This window comes from Corticium candelabrum, chromosome 5 (assembly GCF_963422355.1).
Source record: "Corticium candelabrum chromosome 5, ooCorCand1.1, whole genome shotgun sequence".
In the NCBI taxonomy this organism is placed as follows: domain Eukaryota; kingdom Metazoa; phylum Porifera; class Homoscleromorpha; order Homosclerophorida; family Plakinidae; genus Corticium; species Corticium candelabrum.
This window is the reverse complement of record NC_085089.1, coordinates 1,007,909-1,025,804: the sequence shown is the minus strand read 5'-3', so window position 1 is coordinate 1,025,804 and position 17,896 is coordinate 1,007,909. Positions and strand designations below refer to the sequence as shown.

General features: G+C 43.1%; 5 protein-coding genes across 6 annotated transcripts; 2 read left to right on the top strand and 3 right to left on the bottom strand.

The window, feature by feature from the left end:
- Positions 1–210: 210 nt before the first annotated feature.
- On the bottom strand, positions 211–1,453 carry LOC134180379 (cytochrome c oxidase subunit 7A-related protein, mitochondrial-like). The gene is made up of 3 exons (XM_062647528.1): positions 1,336–1,453; positions 540–680; positions 211–473 (listed from the first exon to the last, which is right to left on the bottom strand). The coding sequence occupies exons 1-3, from the start codon at positions 1,405–1,407 to the stop codon at positions 324–326; spliced, it is 363 nt and encodes a 120-aa protein (XP_062503512.1). The 5' UTR covers positions 1,408–1,453; the 3' UTR covers positions 211–323.
- A 1,092-nt stretch (positions 1,454–2,545) lies between these two features.
- On the top strand, positions 2,546–6,478 carry LOC134179527 (phosphoserine aminotransferase-like). The gene is made up of 11 exons (XM_062646448.1): positions 2,546–2,734; positions 2,801–2,870; positions 3,008–3,210; positions 3,275–3,352; positions 4,717–4,811; positions 4,869–4,932; positions 5,010–5,068; positions 5,126–5,228; positions 5,729–5,801; positions 5,863–6,000; positions 6,149–6,478. The coding sequence occupies exons 1-11, from the start codon at positions 2,608–2,610 to the stop codon at positions 6,261–6,263; spliced, it is 1,125 nt and encodes a 374-aa protein (XP_062502432.1). The 5' UTR covers positions 2,546–2,607; the 3' UTR covers positions 6,264–6,478.
- A 535-nt stretch (positions 6,479–7,013) lies between these two features.
- Positions 7,014–8,762, bottom strand: LOC134179526 (solute carrier family 49 member 4 homolog). 2 transcript variants are annotated; one of them, XM_062646447.1, is made up of 2 exons: positions 8,402–8,762; positions 7,014–8,336 (listed from the first exon to the last, which is right to left on the bottom strand). In XM_062646447.1, the coding sequence occupies exon 2, from the start codon at positions 8,304–8,306 to the stop codon at positions 7,143–7,145; it is 1,164 nt and encodes a 387-aa protein (XP_062502431.1). In that variant the 5' UTR covers positions 8,307–8,336; positions 8,402–8,762; the 3' UTR covers positions 7,014–7,142. The 2 variants fall into 2 exon arrangements, with proteins under 2 accessions (XP_062502431.1, XP_062502430.1); XM_062646446.1 differs by having other exon boundaries at positions 8,412–8,762.
- Positions 8,763–9,535: 773 nt separating this feature from the next.
- Positions 9,536–14,759, top strand: LOC134180604 (phosphoserine aminotransferase-like). The gene is made up of 8 exons (XM_062647791.1): positions 9,536–9,571; positions 12,394–12,488; positions 12,546–12,609; positions 12,706–12,764; positions 12,822–12,924; positions 13,453–13,544; positions 14,324–14,445; positions 14,608–14,759. Exons 2-8 carry the CDS (start codon positions 12,447–12,449, stop codon positions 14,720–14,722), a joined length of 597 nt encoding a protein of 198 aa, XP_062503775.1. The 5' UTR covers positions 9,536–9,571; positions 12,394–12,446; the 3' UTR covers positions 14,723–14,759.
- A 715-nt stretch (positions 14,760–15,474) lies between these two features.
- On the bottom strand, positions 15,475–17,014 carry LOC134180218 (solute carrier family 49 member 4 homolog). The gene is made up of 2 exons (XM_062647322.1): positions 16,873–17,014; positions 15,475–16,797 (listed from the first exon to the last, which is right to left on the bottom strand). Exons 1-2 carry the CDS (start codon positions 16,996–16,998, stop codon positions 15,604–15,606), a joined length of 1,320 nt encoding a protein of 439 aa, XP_062503306.1. The 5' UTR covers positions 16,999–17,014; the 3' UTR covers positions 15,475–15,603.
- Positions 17,015–17,896: the final 882 nt, after the last annotated feature.

Genomic DNA, 17,896 nt, shown 5'->3' with positions numbered 1-17,896 from the left:
CATGTGTGTGATAGACCCTGTATAGTATCTCTTCCTATCTCATCACGTGGCAGAAAGGATACAATATCAGTCTGTTACAGCCACGCCCAGTCAGTCTGTCAGCAGCAACAGAAGGACCTCCTATGTATCATAGTAGATCATGGACCTACGATGTGTACTACAACATCATAGCAAAATGGAGACAATGAGATACTCATGGATACAGTGACAAGAGATGGGATGGAAACTGCTTGATAATACACATACATAAAGATTACAATATTTGAAATCAACTATCGCATAAAGACCACAACGTGATAGTCAACTGTCTTTCTTATGTTTTCCTAGAGCTTTTTCATTTTGCCCAGTGCAGCCATGAAGAGTTGTTGAAAGGTGAATACCGTTCCTACCACAGACAGCACCATCAGTGATTGGTAGATCACGACATCTCGACGTCCGCCACGCAGATGGACGGGCATGGCAGCATCACCTCGCTGCAATACACAACACATGCTGCAATCACTCCCACATGTGATCATTCAAAATCGATCAGACAACACCTGAAACAAGTTCTGAAACAAGGGCACTCTGTTGACTCTGTTCACGATGCCAAATCCTCCACTCGATCCACCACCACTCGGCACAACCTTAGTGCTCGACGGCAACGACGAAGGCTTCACTTCAGGAACTTTACCAAATCCCTACGAATCAAAACACGAATGAAGTCCCACAGGAACTTTGCCAAATCGCTAAGAATCGAGATGCCAGCAATGTCCCATAGATTATCAAATCCGTAGGAATAAAATGCCAACAAAGTCTCACACACTCTGGAGCCACTCCCTCCCTTACAGACATGTCATTTGCCCTCTCCTGAATCTAAGGTAAACTGACGTATTTTGGACCCATTAATTATTGAAATAAATTAACAACTATAGTTAACAATCACTAGTAAACGTTGGCATTTGCCCGATCTACAGTAAAGACAATATTTTGTATTTTGTTGCGTTTTCTGTCTCAATCCCAACAATTAAAATTATTATAATAAATGGTAAATAATTTTGTATATGGTAACAAATAATTTTAAATTTAAAGCCGATGTTCAATATCTAAACACAATTTTAATCAATTTTCTGTTCTGTCATGGTTTCGTAGCAACTGATTGTGACGTCACAAAGTATTTATTTTCGCGTATCTACGCTTTGAAAAACTCAATAGACATATGACATATCCTCGTTCTCCTTAGAATAAATCCTTACACTTGATGGCGTTTCACCATAGCACCGGTCTGTGCCATCAGTGTTGGCCTACGTAGAATTACTTCCTATGTCCTTATTTCGACTCACGTAGACATCTCACCTGAGGGTAATAAGCCGTTTCAGCATTTGCCTGACTCAGACGACCAGAAAACTGACTAAATCGATAAAACATGAGACAACGCTCAGTCGTACACACAAATCAAGCTCCCGTATTAGACCTTGCATTCCCCGACCAATTACAGCGCAGGCCAGGCATCGCGAGTAGCAGTAAAACTCTATGTTCGCTTTGTTTGACGTACCAATCAGTCTATTAGAGTGCAAGACTGCTATATTTTTGCTAGGACCCAGTCTCTCTCCGCCCTCGTCATTTCCCTGATTGTCCAGCGGAGCTTTTTTTGCCAGGATTGACCATCCGGGGAATGACGAGGGCGGAGAGAGACTGGGTCAAGTCTTTCTTGTCGCGGAGGGCCCATATGAAAGCGGAACTCGTGGAACGGTACTTCATGGACTGGTACGTAGTGAAAATATGACACTGTATTGCCTACAAAATACCAACGAACACAGCAAGTGTCTAAACGACTCGGGAGATTGACGGGCACGCGAGCAAGTGCGCGTTTACAACCATGTAACACATACGGGGTTTGTAAAGTAGATCCGGGGAATGAATAGATCAGTTCCAATCGTCTTGACTACAAAAAAAATTATTTTATTATTCATTTATTTTTCAAATTTTTATAATAAGATAAATTTTTCTTATAGTCAAGACGATTGGAACTGATCTATTTATTCCCCGGATCTACTTTACAAACCCCGTATATGTTACATGGTCCAACTTATCATATCTAGTAATGAATGGTCCGGAAGTTAGCTACTAGTAAGTAATACTACTCGGACCTGTAGTAGGCATTACCTAACTGTAATGGAAGTCTAGCTTTTTTGCAATAATACCGCCGTAGCACTGCACGGTGACCTGGCAGTGTTGATTACAACCCCGGATGATCTGTTTGCCAGGGCTAACTGTTAGTAGCTAAAACTAGAACAGTGCGTCTGAGGCGAGGTTAGTAAAAGGTTACAGTTAGACATGTAGACTACATGTATGAATCATTGATGTATAAATAGAAAACTATGAAAAATGCAAAATATCTACTAATGCGATTAGTCAGTCAAGCTATTTTAGCTTGTCGTGCGTGACTCTTTCGTCACGTGTTACCATTGTTTGCATTCCGACAATTAGTGTCAAAATCGTCTCGACCAATCAGCGACGCCCCCGATTCTGTTGGGTAGCTTCGTAGCCACGTGTTGCACGCATGCTTGACATAGCCCATCCGTTGGGAGTCGCAGTGCGTGCTGGTGCAAGCGTCGTCGAGCAACAATGAACGGTTACGCGGACAAGCGAGCGATCAACTTCGGTCCAGGACCTGCAAAACTGCCACTAGACGTGCTCGAACGAGCTCAGCGCGAGCTGTGCTGCTTCGAACAAACTGGCTTGAGCGTGCTAGGCAAGTCTGCACACCATTAGATATGCATTACTAATGCTATTATGTCGACAAAAATTTTTATTGCAGAGATGAGCCACCGTTCGACGCACTACGCCGAGATGAACAAAGTGGCGGAGTCCGTTTTTCGTCGACTGCTGTAAGTGCTACCGGTCACGTGCAGAGGGGGCGTAACGCGCGCTAATTGACCGTCTGTGTGCGCAATTGTGTTTGTCACTTGGAGAATGGAGCGCCTGATGAGCTCTATTGATGGCCTAATGATGAGCATTCTTGCAGGTCGATTCCGAATAACTACAAGGTGATGTTCCTGCAGGGAGGCGGGACGGGACAGTTTTCTGCCGTTCCATTGAATCTGTTGCGAGGCGAGAAACCCGTCGCTGACTACATCATCACGGGAAACTGGTCGAATAAGGCAGCGACCGAGGCGAAGAAATATTTGAGTGTCAACTATGTGTTCCCAAAGCCAGACAAGTTCACTAGTGAGGGGAGCATGCGTGGTATGCGGAGGAGTTGGTTGTGATGACGGTGCTTTGTGTGTGGCAGCGATTCCGGATAGGAGCGAGTGGAAGCTGACTCCTGGCGCGTCATACGTGTACTATTGTGCGAATGAGACGGCACATGGTGAGGAGTGGTGTGTGTGTGTGTCTGTCTGTCTGTCCGTCTGTCTGTCTGTGTGTGTGTGTGTGTGTGTTTGTGTGTGTGTGTGTGTGTGTGTGTGAGTGTGTGTGTGTGTGTGTGTGTGTGTGTTTGTCTGTGTGTGGGTGTGGGTGTGAGGTGCTGTAGCTCAATTGGTTAGAGAGTGCATTTGGACAATGAAAACATCCAGGATCTTGCAGGGTTGCAGTTTCAAACACTTCACCGATTGACGCACACGCAGTAGACATTAATGTACGTTAAGGCCTTGGGCTGCGGACCGAACGCTTGTTGTGTTGTGCAGCACATTGTTTTGGTCTTGCTTTCTGAGGTCAACCACTAGAGCACACAAGAGACGGATCTAGATGCTTCAGGCAACTCTGAAAGTGAAAGAGAACAAGTTACAGTTCATAAGCGACTCAGTCATTCATATGTTGTAGACTCCACATGATCGTATTGAATGACTTGCAATTGCTCGTTTTTTTGCACTTTCCTCTGTGTTTCTTTCTACAAATGGAGGCCATACTACAGTACAAAAGGGCTTGCGTGATGCAAAAAAACACACGGAAATGTGTGACACCGCACATAATCACGTGACACAAAGTACCTTTATTTTACAGTCGAACCATCACCGTATGCGTACTTTTTGCCGTCGATTGAAGGTGAGTCAGTGATGCGAAAGCACATTTTACTTTGCCTAGGCAAATTTAAAAGTCTACAAGAAGCGGTAAAACGAAACCTACATCTACTGGACGTTATTTGGAAATTGCCTCGTACGTTTTTGTTTTCTATTCTTAGCATAATGCTCCGCTATCAAGTTTGCTCTGAGATAACGCCAAACTTCCCAACTTGATGTGTGACCAGTAATGTTTAGTGCCGAGGGCGGAGTCAGATATGCACGGTCCAGTGAAGTGCTTCGTTAAAGAAGAAACTTACACACAATAATGAATTGCTTTTCTCGACTCAGGAGTGTAGATGAGTACCTGATCATTGACTGGGGTGGACGTGACCGCTGGCTTGGCATCATGCAAGTAACATCATGCAGCAGACGGGTACTTGTGGGCCTTGGTGTACAGTCCCAGAGCTGCACATAGTTAGTGCACCTGGGTGACTCCGACTAAGCTCCAGGTGGATTGTAGTGGTGGCCCTAAGCCTCCAAGTAGCGCATGGAGGCCCTATCTCCGCGCAACTTACCTTAAGGTCGACGTTGAATGACGTGGAGGGCTTGACATTTTTCCATTTTTTGTCCATGTGTGTGTGTGTGTGTGTGTGTGTGTGTCTGTCTGTCTGTCTGTCTGTCTGTCTGTCTGTCTGTCTGTGTGTCAAACTCTGACGTGATGTTTCTATTGAAGGCATCGAGTTTCCATTTATACCCGACACGGGCGACATTCCTCTAGTCTGTGACATGTCCTCAAACATACTCACAAAAGAGATTGACATCAGCAAGGTGTCAACTTCACTATATTCATACATCACGACAACACAAATCATGTAATTGTTTTAGTTTGGAGTCATAATTGCCGGAGCTCAGAAAAACATTGGTTCAGCTGGAGTCACAGTAGTGATTGGTACGAAATTAATATCTCAATGTAGCCAGAACCATTTTGTGTGTGCAAGTTTGAGTTGTTTGATGTTGTGTTGTTAGCTCGTGAAGACTTGATTGGTAAAGCACATCCGCTGTGTCCAATTATATTGGACTATAAAGTGGGTCACTCTCAGTTGTTGTATCCTTTGAATGTCTGACAGTTCGTTACGTGATAGGTGAATGCGGACGCCAGCTCCGTGTACAACACGCCACCGGTCTACAGTGTGTACATCATGAAACTTGTTTTTGAGTGGATTGAACAGCTAGGAGGACCTCAAGGTGTGTATGTCTCATTTATACACAGTGACATTCTGTACGTAGGACCTGCTGTATGATGATGCATGTACCCCATGACATGTAATTATTACACTCAAGCTGAGTCAACCATGTACCCATGTACAACAGTTTGAGTGCATGTGATGGTTGCCACTGTTGTCATCGTTTATCGTCCACTTGTATTGTAGTGTGTTGCTCTTGCTGTCGATACGTTAGCCACTGTACTGGCACACAGTAGCATACATTGCACTGGCAATGAAACTTCTATTGTACTGTAGACAGATCAGCTACCGTGAGTTGTTACGATACTAATAAAGCAGTACAGTCAAGTACGTACTTTGTCAGTTTGCATTGATGAGCTAGTAATGTAAAAGACTGACTCTGTGAGCGTAACAAGACTATGAAACATGTGACTTGACTGCAACCTAATGTTTACTCTGTAGTCATCATGTTAGCATGTATTGTGTTCTAACATTTTTCGTGTGTTTTATGCTTTGCTGTAGCGATGGAAATGAACAGTAAAGCAAAGTCAGGATTGATTTACTCTGTTGTGGAAGAGTACAACGATGTGTACTTGTAAGAATGTCTCGTTGTTGTGTCTGTTGTACTTATATCATTCTCGTGATCTGAACTGTAGCCCAACAGTGGAGAAACCGTATCGTTCAAGAATGAATGCAACCTTTCGTATTGGCTCTCGTGAAGGTGACGCTGAAGTGGAACAAAATTTTTTTAGTGGAGCTGGAAAGCTGAACATGATCTCTCTGAAGGGACATAGGTATGTGAGGTGTCATACATGTAGTCAGTGGTTCACTTTGTGCAAAGTTTTACATGCACACACACACACACACACACACACACACACACACACACACACACACACACACACACACACACACCAGGCTAGTTCTCTTGTTTGCTGTCAGGTCGGTCGGAGGTGTACGTGTTTCAATGTACAATGCGATTACAGTCGAGGAAGTGCAGTGTCTCGCTAAATTCATGAAAGAATTTGCTGTACAACATCGACAGCAGAAGAACTAGATGTCGCGTGTCAGTGGAAGTTGTATATGGAATACACATCAACTAGTTTCATATGTTTCATACAGTGTCGAGAACAACACTGTAGTAGTAGTTTGTTGTGTATTCCAGTTCAGTTGGTATTGTACCACACTTCGTGAGTTTGATATCAACTGGTTGTTGGCATACGACACCTGCAGTTGGTTTCCTGTAGTCTTGCAGTTATCGTCGATAAAAAGAGCCAAATCGTCCATGACATTTATTGCTGGAGAGTTCCAATTTTGCACAAGGCCATCCATTCTTTGTTTTGACTTACACAAGGATATACGATTCCATTTTTCTAAATCTCACCTTGGCAGCAAGTACAACATTTCTCCATCTTCCTGCAATCACACCTTTGTGCTACTCTGCCCACTGTGCTCTCTACAATCTTTAAAAATAATTGAATAATCTAAACAATTATTAATATCTTATGTTTTTGTCTTGACACAAGTGTGTCCAATTTTAGAGCAAATTATCTTGTAAAATTCATTCTTTGTACAGTCTACTCAATTTTGCACCCCACTGTACATAAATCCTTAGGTATAGTACATGTAATGAATATTTATACTCCACACACCGGAGATAGAATTGTTTATGTCTCACAATGACCAACTTCCTTTAGATGTGTATTAATTAAACTAGTGGGTAGACAGGATGAGTACGCGGGAGAGGGTCTGGCTACGCGAGGCTAGGATAAAATAAACTAATAAGATCCATGTGTATAAACGAGTAGACATTATTGAGTTACAACTTACTCCATCAATATCTATCAAATTACACTGTATTTTTGTATTTTAGAGAAATAGAAAATATATGTAATGCTACACATGTAAAGAATTAGATAGAATAAAATAACTGAATTTAGTTAATAGTTTCATTATCTGTTGCAGATCGCCTGCAATACTGCTCTTTGATTGTAACAACTAGTCCTAGTGTTAACAAGAGCCCAGCGAGTAAAGCAACTCCCAGCCATATAGTTGACAATAGAGGAGCAGCCACAATTAGCAACAAAGCTGCAACACTGTAAATGAGAGTGTAGATACCAGCCGATGTTCCTTCATCAGCAGGGTATGTCAGTTCAGCTCCTAGTTCGGCAGTTAGAGCATCTCGGCCTCCCTGAGCAAATCCAGAAACCAACGAACAAACCACCTGAAACCAGAATAACTCTGGTCGAAGGTAGATGGTGTAAACCAACCCAAAAAAGAAAACAAAGGACGTAAATATAATAGTGACCAGCACATCTTTTAAGTGACGTTGAAAGAAACGATCTGCAATATATCCTATTAGTATCCCTCCTAGTATGCTTGCTAGTGTCCCCATTGAATTCAGCAGATCACCTTTCGTTTCGTCTTGTCCTTCTGCATTCATGCCTGTTGGTAAGACACTCATGTAGATGTTAGTCATGCCACCCATTATTCCACTAGCAAAGAAGAGTGCCATTGCAGAGTAGCTCCTGGACACTTTCATTACCCCTTTGATAAAGGACACTTTTTGTAGCTTTTTCCTTGTATCATTAGTAATGAGTGGTAGAGAGTCGTCAGTAGGTGCTTTTGCATTGGTTATTGCTGTGGCAGGTGAAATTTTGACAGCAGATGATGGGAAATGAATAAATGAACTCACAAATGGTACGAAGGACACACCAGCAAGGCAGTAGAGAAGAGTTGGCAGCTTGTCGTCCGAAGTGACTATTGCTGGTCCGATGACTGCAGTCACAGTGACTGCCAGATTACTGGCTGCATAAACTGAAGCGGTAACTCTTGTTCTCTGCGACTCTGGAAACCAGTCTGCAGACAGACGACTCGCAGCACCCATTGAAGCGGCTCCAGCTATAGCATTGAAAATCTGACCAACATGCAGACAAGCATGACCATATGCACTTTTTCTAAAAGTTCCTGGAATAAATGTTGGGACGAGACGTACAAGAGAACCAAGAAAGGTCAGCAAGAATCCTAATATTGCAGTTCTCTTGAGACCATTGCGTGTAGTAAGAATCCAAGAGCTAATGACAACAGAAGGCACAAACATTATAGAACCCCAATTAAGCAGCAAGTCCACCTTCAGACAAAGACTAGTTAGTACAACGAAAGGATACACCAATGCTGTTGTGGAGACTTGCTAACAATATCTTACTTCGCCTTTTCCTACGTTGTAGACGCTTTCGGTAAATTTGGGCACACTAGAGAACGTCATCCACACTGCTGTTTGGCAGAAAGCAAAACAGCAAAATACAGACAGTACGTAGAAGCGGCCAGCCATGACGCGTCGGGATAAGACACTAGCTACTCAAACATGTTCCAGTCACGTGCTCGTGTTTACAAGTCATGCCAGACGTAGTAGTATGACACCTCTCTCTCTCTAGGTAAAGAAAACTGTACATAAAAAGAATAAAGTATTGGACACTGCAGTACGAAAATCTGATCTTTCTATTAGTGCAAAAACGCGTGATGTGTATAAAAAACGTACAGACAATAACTGACCGCAAACGGATTTTTTTGTAGCCTCGCCCCAGACGCAGTGTGGATTGCAGCCCAGGATGCGCTGCCATCACCACTACTGATGCTGCTGATGATGATGGTGATAGCAGCGCATCCGGGGCTGCAATCCACACTGCGTCTGGGGCGAGACTACAAAAAAATCTGTTTGCGGTCAATTATTGTCTGTACGTTTTGTGTGTGTGTGTGTGTGTGTGTGTGTGTGTGTGTGTGTGTGTGTGTGTGTGTGTGTGTGTGTGTGTGTGTGTGTGTGTGTGTGTGTGTGTGTGTGTGTGTGTGTGTGTGTGTGGTGCTGTAGCTCAATTGGTTAGAGAGCGCATTTGGAGAATGAAAACATCCGGGACCTTGCAGGGTTGCCCCGACACTTCACCGATTGACGCACGCGCAGTAGACATTAATGTACGCTAAGCCCTTGGGCTGCGGACCGAACGCTTGCTGTGTTGCGCAGCACTGGTCTTGCTTTCCGAGGTCAACTACTAGAGCACACAAGAGACGGATCTAGATGCTTCAGGCGACTCTGAAAGTGAAAGTGAACAAGTTACAGTTCATAAGCGACTCAGTCATTCGTATGTTGTAGACTCCACATGATCATGTTGAATGACTTGCAATCGCTCGGTCTTTTGCACTTTCCTCCGTGTTTCTTTCTACAAATGGAGTCCATACTACAGTACGAAAGGGCTTGAGTGATGCGAAAAACACATGGAAATGTGTGACACCGCACATAATCACGTGACACAAAGTACCTTTATTTTACAGCCGAACCATCATCGTATGCGTACTTTTCGCCGTCGATTGAAGGTGAGTCAGTGATGCGAAAGCACGTTTTACTTTGCCTAGGCAAATTTAAAGAAGAAACTTACACACAATAATAATTATTGCTTCTCTCGACTCAGGAGTATAAATGAGTACCTGGTCATTGACTGGGGTAAACGTGACCGCTGGCTTGGCATCATGCAAGTACAGCAGACGGGTACTTGTGGGCCTTGGTGTCCAGTCCCAGAGCTGCACTAGTCTCGCGTAGCCAGACTCCTTTCCGCCGCGTCCTCCCCGGCGAAATGGGGTCTGGTGAACGGCCTTTGATGTCGCTGTGTGCCGTGTAGCCAGAAATCGGCTATCTAAAGACCGCATTTTGTTTCTTAAACGCTTTACGAAAGACGAGACTGGTATGCACGCAGTGCAATCCTATCTCAATTAGCTTCTCTTGTTTCGTAGAGAACAACTCGAAGACTACAGCTTTAGAGTCGTTGCTGTTTGTGAAATCTGCATGTTTACAGCAGCGATTAAACGCGGCCGCGGAAACGTTGACGTCGACAGGCTTCGATTTCATGTAGCCATGATCGACGTCGTACGATCTAGCGTTGTGCGCTCGTGTCACAACGGAGACTGAATGCAAACGTACTGGATGGATGCGAACGTACTCGGTGCTGTTTGCTGTTTTTTGACGTCTAAAGCGACTGCAGACAGCCCAGATTGAGCGATGTCTGGAAGGGCTTGGAGAAGTATAACGTCATCGAAACAAGATGCATGAGTCGTCTTTCTGTGTTTGGGTAATCATTTCATGTGTTTTGTGCTTTGCTTTGGTCAACACATACAGTAGCAACCAGGAAGAGACCACGTTGACAGAAATGCTGGACGTCCTAAGGTGGTACAGATTCGATGTGTTGTTTGGAAGAGCTAGCTATTACGCGTGTTCCTGCAGCGTAACTTCCAGAGTATGTGGAGCTTCAGGGAGACTACTTCCATCCAACTGCTTTCTCTTGCTCAACAAGGTGATAGCATCTGGTCGTTTCATCAAACACAAACGCACGTCGACATGTCAGACAGTTAAGTTTCATTGCATGATTTATGATCATGCATGCAGCGCTACATGATCTAGAATTTTAGCCAGTTATTACAACATGCAGTTATTTACTTCACTGGAAGGTCAAAGGTACAGCAGTTACCACAGTCACAACTAAGTACACAAACATCACAACAACCACATCCTTTTCCTGCACTGTCTTCACTACCAGCAAATAAGAAATTAGCAAATAAGCACTTCCTACGACAAGTTGTAAAATTTTGTCCATACTTCTTCATCGAGGATGAAACTGTTCTGTGCAGATGTCCATATACAAGCAGTGCAGTTGCTGTCAAGCCATCCCTTCCAGCTCGCCCAGTCTCTTGGACATAATCTTCAATGAGTCTTGCAGGACTCCAATGAACAATCCACCTAATGTTGGGAATGTCAACACCCATCCCAAATGCTGTTGTAGCTATTAGAACTCTCAATGTGCTGTCTACTTTACTAAATGACATCCAAAAATTTTCTTTCATCTCGACTGTGGAGGCACTCGAATACATATCAACTAGACGAAATTCTTGCAAATCAATACAATCTGATGGAAATGTAAAGTGGGATCCCAACTTTGATCTGAGCTGAATATACAGTGACCAACTGTTGTCTATTTAGTACAAAAGATTTAGTAAAAAACTCTAGACTAGCTATATATGGACTACCATATATGTATATCTATGAATTAATACATGATGATCATGCAGTATACGCATGCAGTGTTGATCGTTATGTAAAGGTTACTCAGGGCCAGGCAGATATCATATAATGTATAAAGGTAAGTAGTAGAGACTTGCGTGTTCCACAGATTGACATGCAGTGTCAGAATTAAGTGAAGTCTGCAACCCAAGCTGCTTCCGTTCATATTACTCCAATCACAACGTGGTCTCTTCCTGGTTGCTACTGTATGTGTTCACCAAAGCAAAGCGCAAAACACATGAAATGATTACCCAAACACAGAAAGACGACTCATCTTGTTTCGATGACGTCATGCAGCTCCAAGCCCTTCCAGACATCGCTCAATCTGGACTGTCTGCGGTCGCTTTAGACGTCAAAAAACAGCAAACAGCAAACAGCACCGAGTACGTTCGCATCCATCCAGTACGTTTGCATTCAGTCTCCGTTGTGACACGAGCGCACAACGCTAGATCGTACGACGTCGATCATGGCTGCATGAAATCGAAGCCTGTCGACGTCAACGTTTCCACGGCCGCGTTTAATCGCTGCTGTAAACATGCAGATTTCACAAACAGCAACGACTCTAAAGCTGTAGTCTTCGAGTTGTTCTCTACGAAACAAGAGAAGCTAATTGAGATAGGATTGCACTGCGTGCATACCAGTCTCGTCTTTCGTAAAGCGTTTAAGAAACAAAATCCGGTCTTTAGATAGCCGATTTCTGGCTACGCGGCACACAGCGACATCAAAGGCCGTTCACCAGACCCCATTTCGCCGGGAGGACGCGGCGGAAAGGGGTCTGGCTACGCGAGACTAGAGCTGCACATAGTCAGTGCACCTGGATGACTCCGGCTAAGCTCCAGGTGGATTGTAGCGGTGGCCCTAAGCCTCCAAGTAGCGCATGGAGGCCCTGTCTCCGCGCAACTGACCTTAAGGTCGACATCGAATGACGTGGAGGGCTTGACATTTTTCCATTTTTTGTCCATGTGTGTGTGTGTGTGTGTGTGTGTGTGTGTGTGTGTGTGTGTGTGTGTGTGTCTGTCTGTCTGTCTGTCTGTCTGTCTGTCTGTCTGTCTGTGTGTCAAACTCTGACGTGATGTTTCTATTGAAGGCATCGAGTTTCCGTTTATACCCGACACGGGCGACATTCCTCTAGTCTGTGACATGTCTTCAAACATACTCACAAAAGAGAACGACATCAGCAAGGTGTCAACTTCACTATATTCATACATCACGACAACACAAATCATGTAATCGTTTTAGTTTGGAGTCATAATTGCTGGAGCTCAGAAAAACATCGGTTCAGCTGGAGTCACAGTAGTGATTGGTACGAAATTAATATCTCAATGTAGCCAGAACCAGAACCGTTTGTGTGTGCAAATTTGACTCGTTTGATATTGTGTTGTTGATATTGTGTTGTTAGCTCGTGAAGACTTGATTGGTAAAGCACATCCACTGTGTCCAATTATATTGGACTATAAAGTGAGTCACTCTCAGTTCTTGTATCCTTTGAATGTCTGACAGTTCGTTACGTGATAGGTGAATGCGGACGCCAGCTCCGTGTACAACACGCCACCGGTCTACAGTGTGTACATCATGAAACTTGTTTTTGAGTGGATTGAACAGCTAGGGGGACCTCAAGGTGTGTATGTCTCATCTATACACAGTGACACTCTGTACGTAGGACCTGCTGTATGATGATGCATGTACCCCCATGACATGTAATTATTACACTCAAGCTGAGTCACCCATGTACCCATGTACAACAGTTTGAGTGCATGTGATGGTTGCCACTGTTGTCATCGTTTATCGTCCACTTGTATTGTAGTGTGTTGCTCTTGCTGTCGATACGTTAGACACTGTACTGGCACACAGTAGCATACATTGCACTGGCAATGAAACTTCTATTGTACTGTAGACAGATCAGCTACCGTGAGTTGTTACGATACTAATAAAGCAGTGCAGTCAAGTACGTACTTTGTCAGTTTGCATTGATGAGCCAGTAATGTAAAAGACTGACTCTGTGAGCGTAACAAGACTATGAAACATGTGACTTGACTGCAACCTAATGTTTACTCTGTAGTCATCATGTTAGCATGTATTGTGTTCTGTCACATGTTTTTCTCGGCCGACGAGATCTTTTCTTACAGCTTATTGCTCCGGCCTCTAGTCTTTTTAGACAGTTTTTCACCGATCCACGTGAAACACCGACAGTTTTGGCGATGTTACGCTCACCCAGACCACACTCTTTCAAGCCTTCGAGTTTACCGCAACGTCGTGGACTGAGCTGCCGATCTCGGGGCATCCCCAAACTCACACCAGCTGTCCGACTTTTCCTCTATTTCGTCTAACGAAAGATTGGTCACTCAGCTACAGGAATCCGCAATTTGGCAGCTCTGTGAGCTCAAACAACGACTAGACAATCAAAGATTTCGCGCTATCAACATCATTTTGCAACATTTCGACCACAACCATTTCAAACCGGAAGTTACACTTTTAGAAATTTTGTGTACAATCTAAAGAATTTAGTAGATTTTTTACAAGATGTAGTTTTCTAGACAATATTTAGTTGATGTTTCAAGTTATTGTGGTTTTTGTGGGTTTTCTTATTGACAAAAATGACAAATAGTCCCCTCAATGACGTCATAGTGGTTTTTCGTTTTCTAAAGAAAGCTGAAAGAAGTTTGTATTCCAAGTAGATTATGGGTAAAGCATGCGTAGGTTTCTTTCAGCAAATGGCAAAATTGAATAACAAAAATGTTTTGTTGAGCTATTCATCACGTGTTTGTTTTGTGGTGAAAGTAGCGCGCACTTCAAAATTCTGTCATAAGAAACAAACCCAATAGGAAGAGTCCTTCTCTGTAGTTTAGAATAGAAAATTTGCAGTACATTACAGTTGAAATTATTTTTGTAAATCTTTTACAATAATTTTGTGGTCATTCAAACTTCAGGTATAGTCACGTGCAGGGAGTGGCTTTATACGTTTGCGACGGTCTGTATATCATTCTTGTGATCTGAACTGTAGCCCAACAGTGGAGTAACCGTATCGTTCAAGAATGAATGTAACTTTTCGTATTGGCTCTCGCGAAGGTGACGCTGAAGTGGAACAAAAATATTTTAGTGAAGCTGGAAAGCTGAACATGATCTCTCTGAAAGGACATAGGTATGTGTGAGGTGTCATACATGTAGTCAGTGGTCCACTTTGTGCAAGGTTTTACATGCACACACACACACACACACACAGACACACACACACACACACACACACACACACACACACACACACACACACACACACCAGGCTAGTTCTCTTGTTTGCTGTCAGGTCGGTCGGAGGTGTACGTGTTTCAATGTACAATGCGATTACAGTCGAGGAAGTGCAGTGTCTCGCTAAATTCATGAAAGAATTTGCCGTACGACATCGACAGCAGAAGAACTAGATGTCGCGTATCAGTGGAAGTTGTATATGAAATACACATCAACTAGTTTCATATGTTTCATACAGTGTCGAGAACAACACTGTAGTAGTAGTTTGTTGTGTATTCCAGTTCAGTTGGTATTGTACCACACTATTGATGAGTTTGGTATCAATTGGTTGTTGGCATACGACACCTGCAGTTGGTTTCCTGTAGTCTTGCAGTTATCGTCGATAAAAAGAGCCAAATCGTCCATGACATTTATTGCTGGAGAGTTCCAATTTTGCACAAGGCCATCCATTCTTTGTTTTGACTTACACAAGGATATACAATCCCATTTTTCTAAATCTCACTTTGGCAGCAAGTACAACATTTCTCCATCTTCCTGCAATCACACCTTTGTGCTACTCTGCCCACTGTGCTCTCTACAATCTTTAAAAATGATTGAATAATCTAAACAATTATTAATATCTTATGTTTTTGTCTTGACACAAGTGTGTCCAATTTTAGAGCAAATTATCTTGTAAAATTCATTCTTTGTACAGTCTACTCAATTTTGCACCCCACTGTACATAAATTCTCAGCTATAGTACATGTAATGAATATTTATACCCCACACACCGGAGATAGAATTGTTTATGTCTCACAATGACCAACTTCCTTTAGATGTGTATTAATTAAACTAGTGGGTAGACAGGATGAGTACGCGGGAGAGGGTCTGGCTACGCGAGGCTACGATAAAATAAACTAATAAGATCCATGTGTATAAACGAGTAGACATTATTGAGTTACAACTTACTCCATCAATATCTATCAAATTACACCGTATTTTTGTATTTTAGAGAAATAGAAAATATGTGTAATGCTACACATGTAAAGAATTAGATAGAATAAAATAACTGAATTTAGTTAATAGTTTCATTATCTGTTGCAGATCGCCTGCAATATTGCTCTTTGATTGTAACAACTAGTCCTAGTGTTAGCAAGAGCCCAGCGAGTAAAGCAACTCCCAGCCATATAGTTGACAATAGAGGAGCAGCCACAATTAGCAACAAAGCTGCAACATTGTAAATGAGAGTGTAGATACCAGCCGATGTTCCTTCATCAGCAGGGTATGTCAGTTCAGCTCCTAGTTCGGCAGTTAAAGCATCTCGGCCTCCCTGAGCAAATCCAGAAACCAACGAACAAACCACCTGAAACCAGAATAACTCTGGTCGAAGGTAGATGGTGTAAACCAACCCAAAAAAGAAAACAAAGGACGTAAATATAATAGTGACCAGCACATCTTTTAAGTGACGTTGAAAGAAACGATCTGCAATATATCCTATTAGTATCCCTCCTAGTATGCTTGCTAGTGTCCCCATTGAATTCAGCAGATCACCTTTCGTTTCGTCTTGTCCTTCTGCATTCATACCTGTTGGTAAGACACTCATGTAGATGTTAGTCATGCCACCCATTATTCCACCAGCAAAGAAGAGTGCCATTGCAGAGTAGCTCCTGGACACTTTCATTACCCCTTTGATAAAGGACACTTTTTGTAGCTTTTTCCTTGTATCATTAGTAATGAGTGGTAGAGAGTCGTCAGTAGGTGCTTTTGCATTGGTTATTGCTGTGGCAGGTGAAATTTCGACAGCAGGTGATGGGAAATGAATAAATGAACTCACAAATGGTACGAAGGACACACCAGCAAGGCAGTAGAGAAGAGTTGGTAGCTTGTCGTCTGAAGTGACTATTGCTGGTCCGATGACTGCAGTCACAGTGACTGCCAGATTACTGGCTGCATACACTGAAGCGGTAACTCTTGTTCTCTGCGACTCTGGAAACCAGTCTGCAGACAGACGACTCGCAGCACCCATTGAAGCGGCTCCAGCTATAGCATTGAAAATCTGACCAACATGCAGACAAGCATGACCATATGCACTTTTTCTAAAAGTCCCTGGAATAAATGTTGGGACGAGACGTACAAGAGAACCAAGAAAGGTCAGCAAGAATCCTAATATTGCAGTTCTCTTGAGACCATTGTGTGTAGTAAGAATCCAAGAGCTAATGACAACAGAAGGCACAAACATTATAGGACCCCAATTAAGCAGCAAGTCCACCTTCAGACAAAGACTAGTTAGTACAACGGAAGGATACACCAATGCTGTTGTGGAGACTTGCTAACAATATCTTACTTCGCCTTTTCCTACGTTGTAGACGCTTTCGGTAAATTTGGGCACACTAGAGAACGTCATCCACACTGCTGTTTGGCAGAAAGCAAAACAGCAAAATACAGACAGTACGTAGAAGCGGCCAGCCATGACGCGTCGGGATAAGACACTAGCTACTCAAACATGTGTCCAGTCACGTGCTCGTGTTTACAAGTCACGTCAGACGTAGTAGTATGACACCTCTCTCTCTCTAGGTAAAGAAAACTGTACATAAAAAGAATAAAGTATTGGACACTGCAGTACGAAAATCTGATCTTTCTATTAGTGCAAAAACGCGTGATGTGTATAAAAAACGTACAGACAATAATTGACCGCAAACGGATTTTTTTTGTAGCCTCGCCCCAGACGCAGTGTGGATTGCAGCCCCGGATGCGCTGCCATCACCACTACTGATGCTGATGATGATGACGGTGATGGCAGCGCATCCGGGGCTGCAATCCACACTGCGTCTGGGGCGAGGCTAATTTTTTTGGTACCTAGAAGTGACGCTGTATGTCTAGAGTACACAGTGTAATATTGTTTTGTTTGTATTGTAACTGTAACTAAACCGCTAGATCTAGCTCTAGGTAACGACAGAGCAATACGAAAAACAACACTAATTATTACAGATTTTCGATCGACTTCAACAATTCGGAGATTCCTTTTCTAGTCATGCAACTTACACGTATACATTTAATTAATTAATACCAATTATATAACATCTTCGGGCGGTCATACGCAGGTGATCTGTACAATTTCCGTAATTCGAACACATCGATATTACAGGCCCCTAGATTTGTTGCATGTCTGTTTCTCATCGTCCTGGGATGCAATTGAGAAAGTTAATTGGGACGCAGATTTCAGACATCGCGAGACGCATCCTAGTATGTGGAGTGTTGAAGAAGCACTAAACTGCTAAACCCTCGCTGCTAGCTTACATGAAGCAAGAGTGCATAGCTAGAGCATGGCAAAAGCTGCAGGTGAAAAACTGCCATTAGCAACAACATTT

Excerpts from the sequence above, each read along its gene's own strand:
- LOC134180379 (XM_062647528.1), bottom strand. The coding sequence starts at position 1,407 with ATGTTTTATCGATTTAGTCAGTTTTCTGGTCGTCTGAGTCAGGCAAAT. Across the intron at positions 681-1,335 it reads AAACGGCTTATTACCCTCAG|GGATTTGGTAAAGTTCCTGA; the intron begins GTGAGATGTCTA and ends TTTGATTCGTAG. Across the intron at positions 474-539 it reads TGTTTCAGAACTTGTTTCAG|CGAGGTGATGCTGCCATGCC; the intron begins GTGTTGTCTGAT and ends TGTGTATTGCAG.
- LOC134179527 (XM_062646448.1), top strand. The coding sequence starts at position 2,608 with ATGAACGGTTACGCGGACAAGCGAGCGATCAACTTCGGTCCAGGACCT. Across the intron at positions 2,735-2,800 it reads AACTGGCTTGAGCGTGCTAG|AGATGAGCCACCGTTCGACG; the intron begins GCAAGTCTGCAC and ends TTTTTATTGCAG. Across the intron at positions 4,933-5,009 it reads TGGAGTCACAGTAGTGATTG|CTCGTGAAGACTTGATTGGT; the intron begins GTACGAAATTAA and ends TTGTGTTGTTAG.
- LOC134179526 (XM_062646446.1), bottom strand. The coding sequence starts at position 8,537 with ATGGCTGGCCGCTTCTACGTACTGTCTGTATTTTGCTGTTTTGCTTTC. Across the intron at positions 8,337-8,411 it reads ACAACGTAGGAAAAGGCGAA|GTGGACTTGCTGCTTAATTG; the intron begins GTAAGATATTGT and ends CTTTGTCTGAAG.
- LOC134180604 (XM_062647791.1), top strand. The coding sequence starts at position 12,447 with ATGTCTTCAAACATACTCACAAAAGAGAACGACATCAGCAAG. Across the intron at positions 12,765-12,821 it reads CAATTATATTGGACTATAAA|GTGAATGCGGACGCCAGCTC; the intron begins GTGAGTCACTCT and ends GTTACGTGATAG. Across the intron at positions 14,446-14,607 it reads ATCTCTCTGAAAGGACATAG|GTCGGTCGGAGGTGTACGTG; the intron begins GTATGTGTGAGG and ends GTTTGCTGTCAG.
- LOC134180218 (XM_062647322.1), bottom strand. The coding sequence starts at position 16,998 with ATGGCTGGCCGCTTCTACGTACTGTCTGTATTTTGCTGTTTTGCTTTC. Across the intron at positions 16,798-16,872 it reads ACAACGTAGGAAAAGGCGAA|GTGGACTTGCTGCTTAATTG; the intron begins GTAAGATATTGT and ends CTTTGTCTGAAG.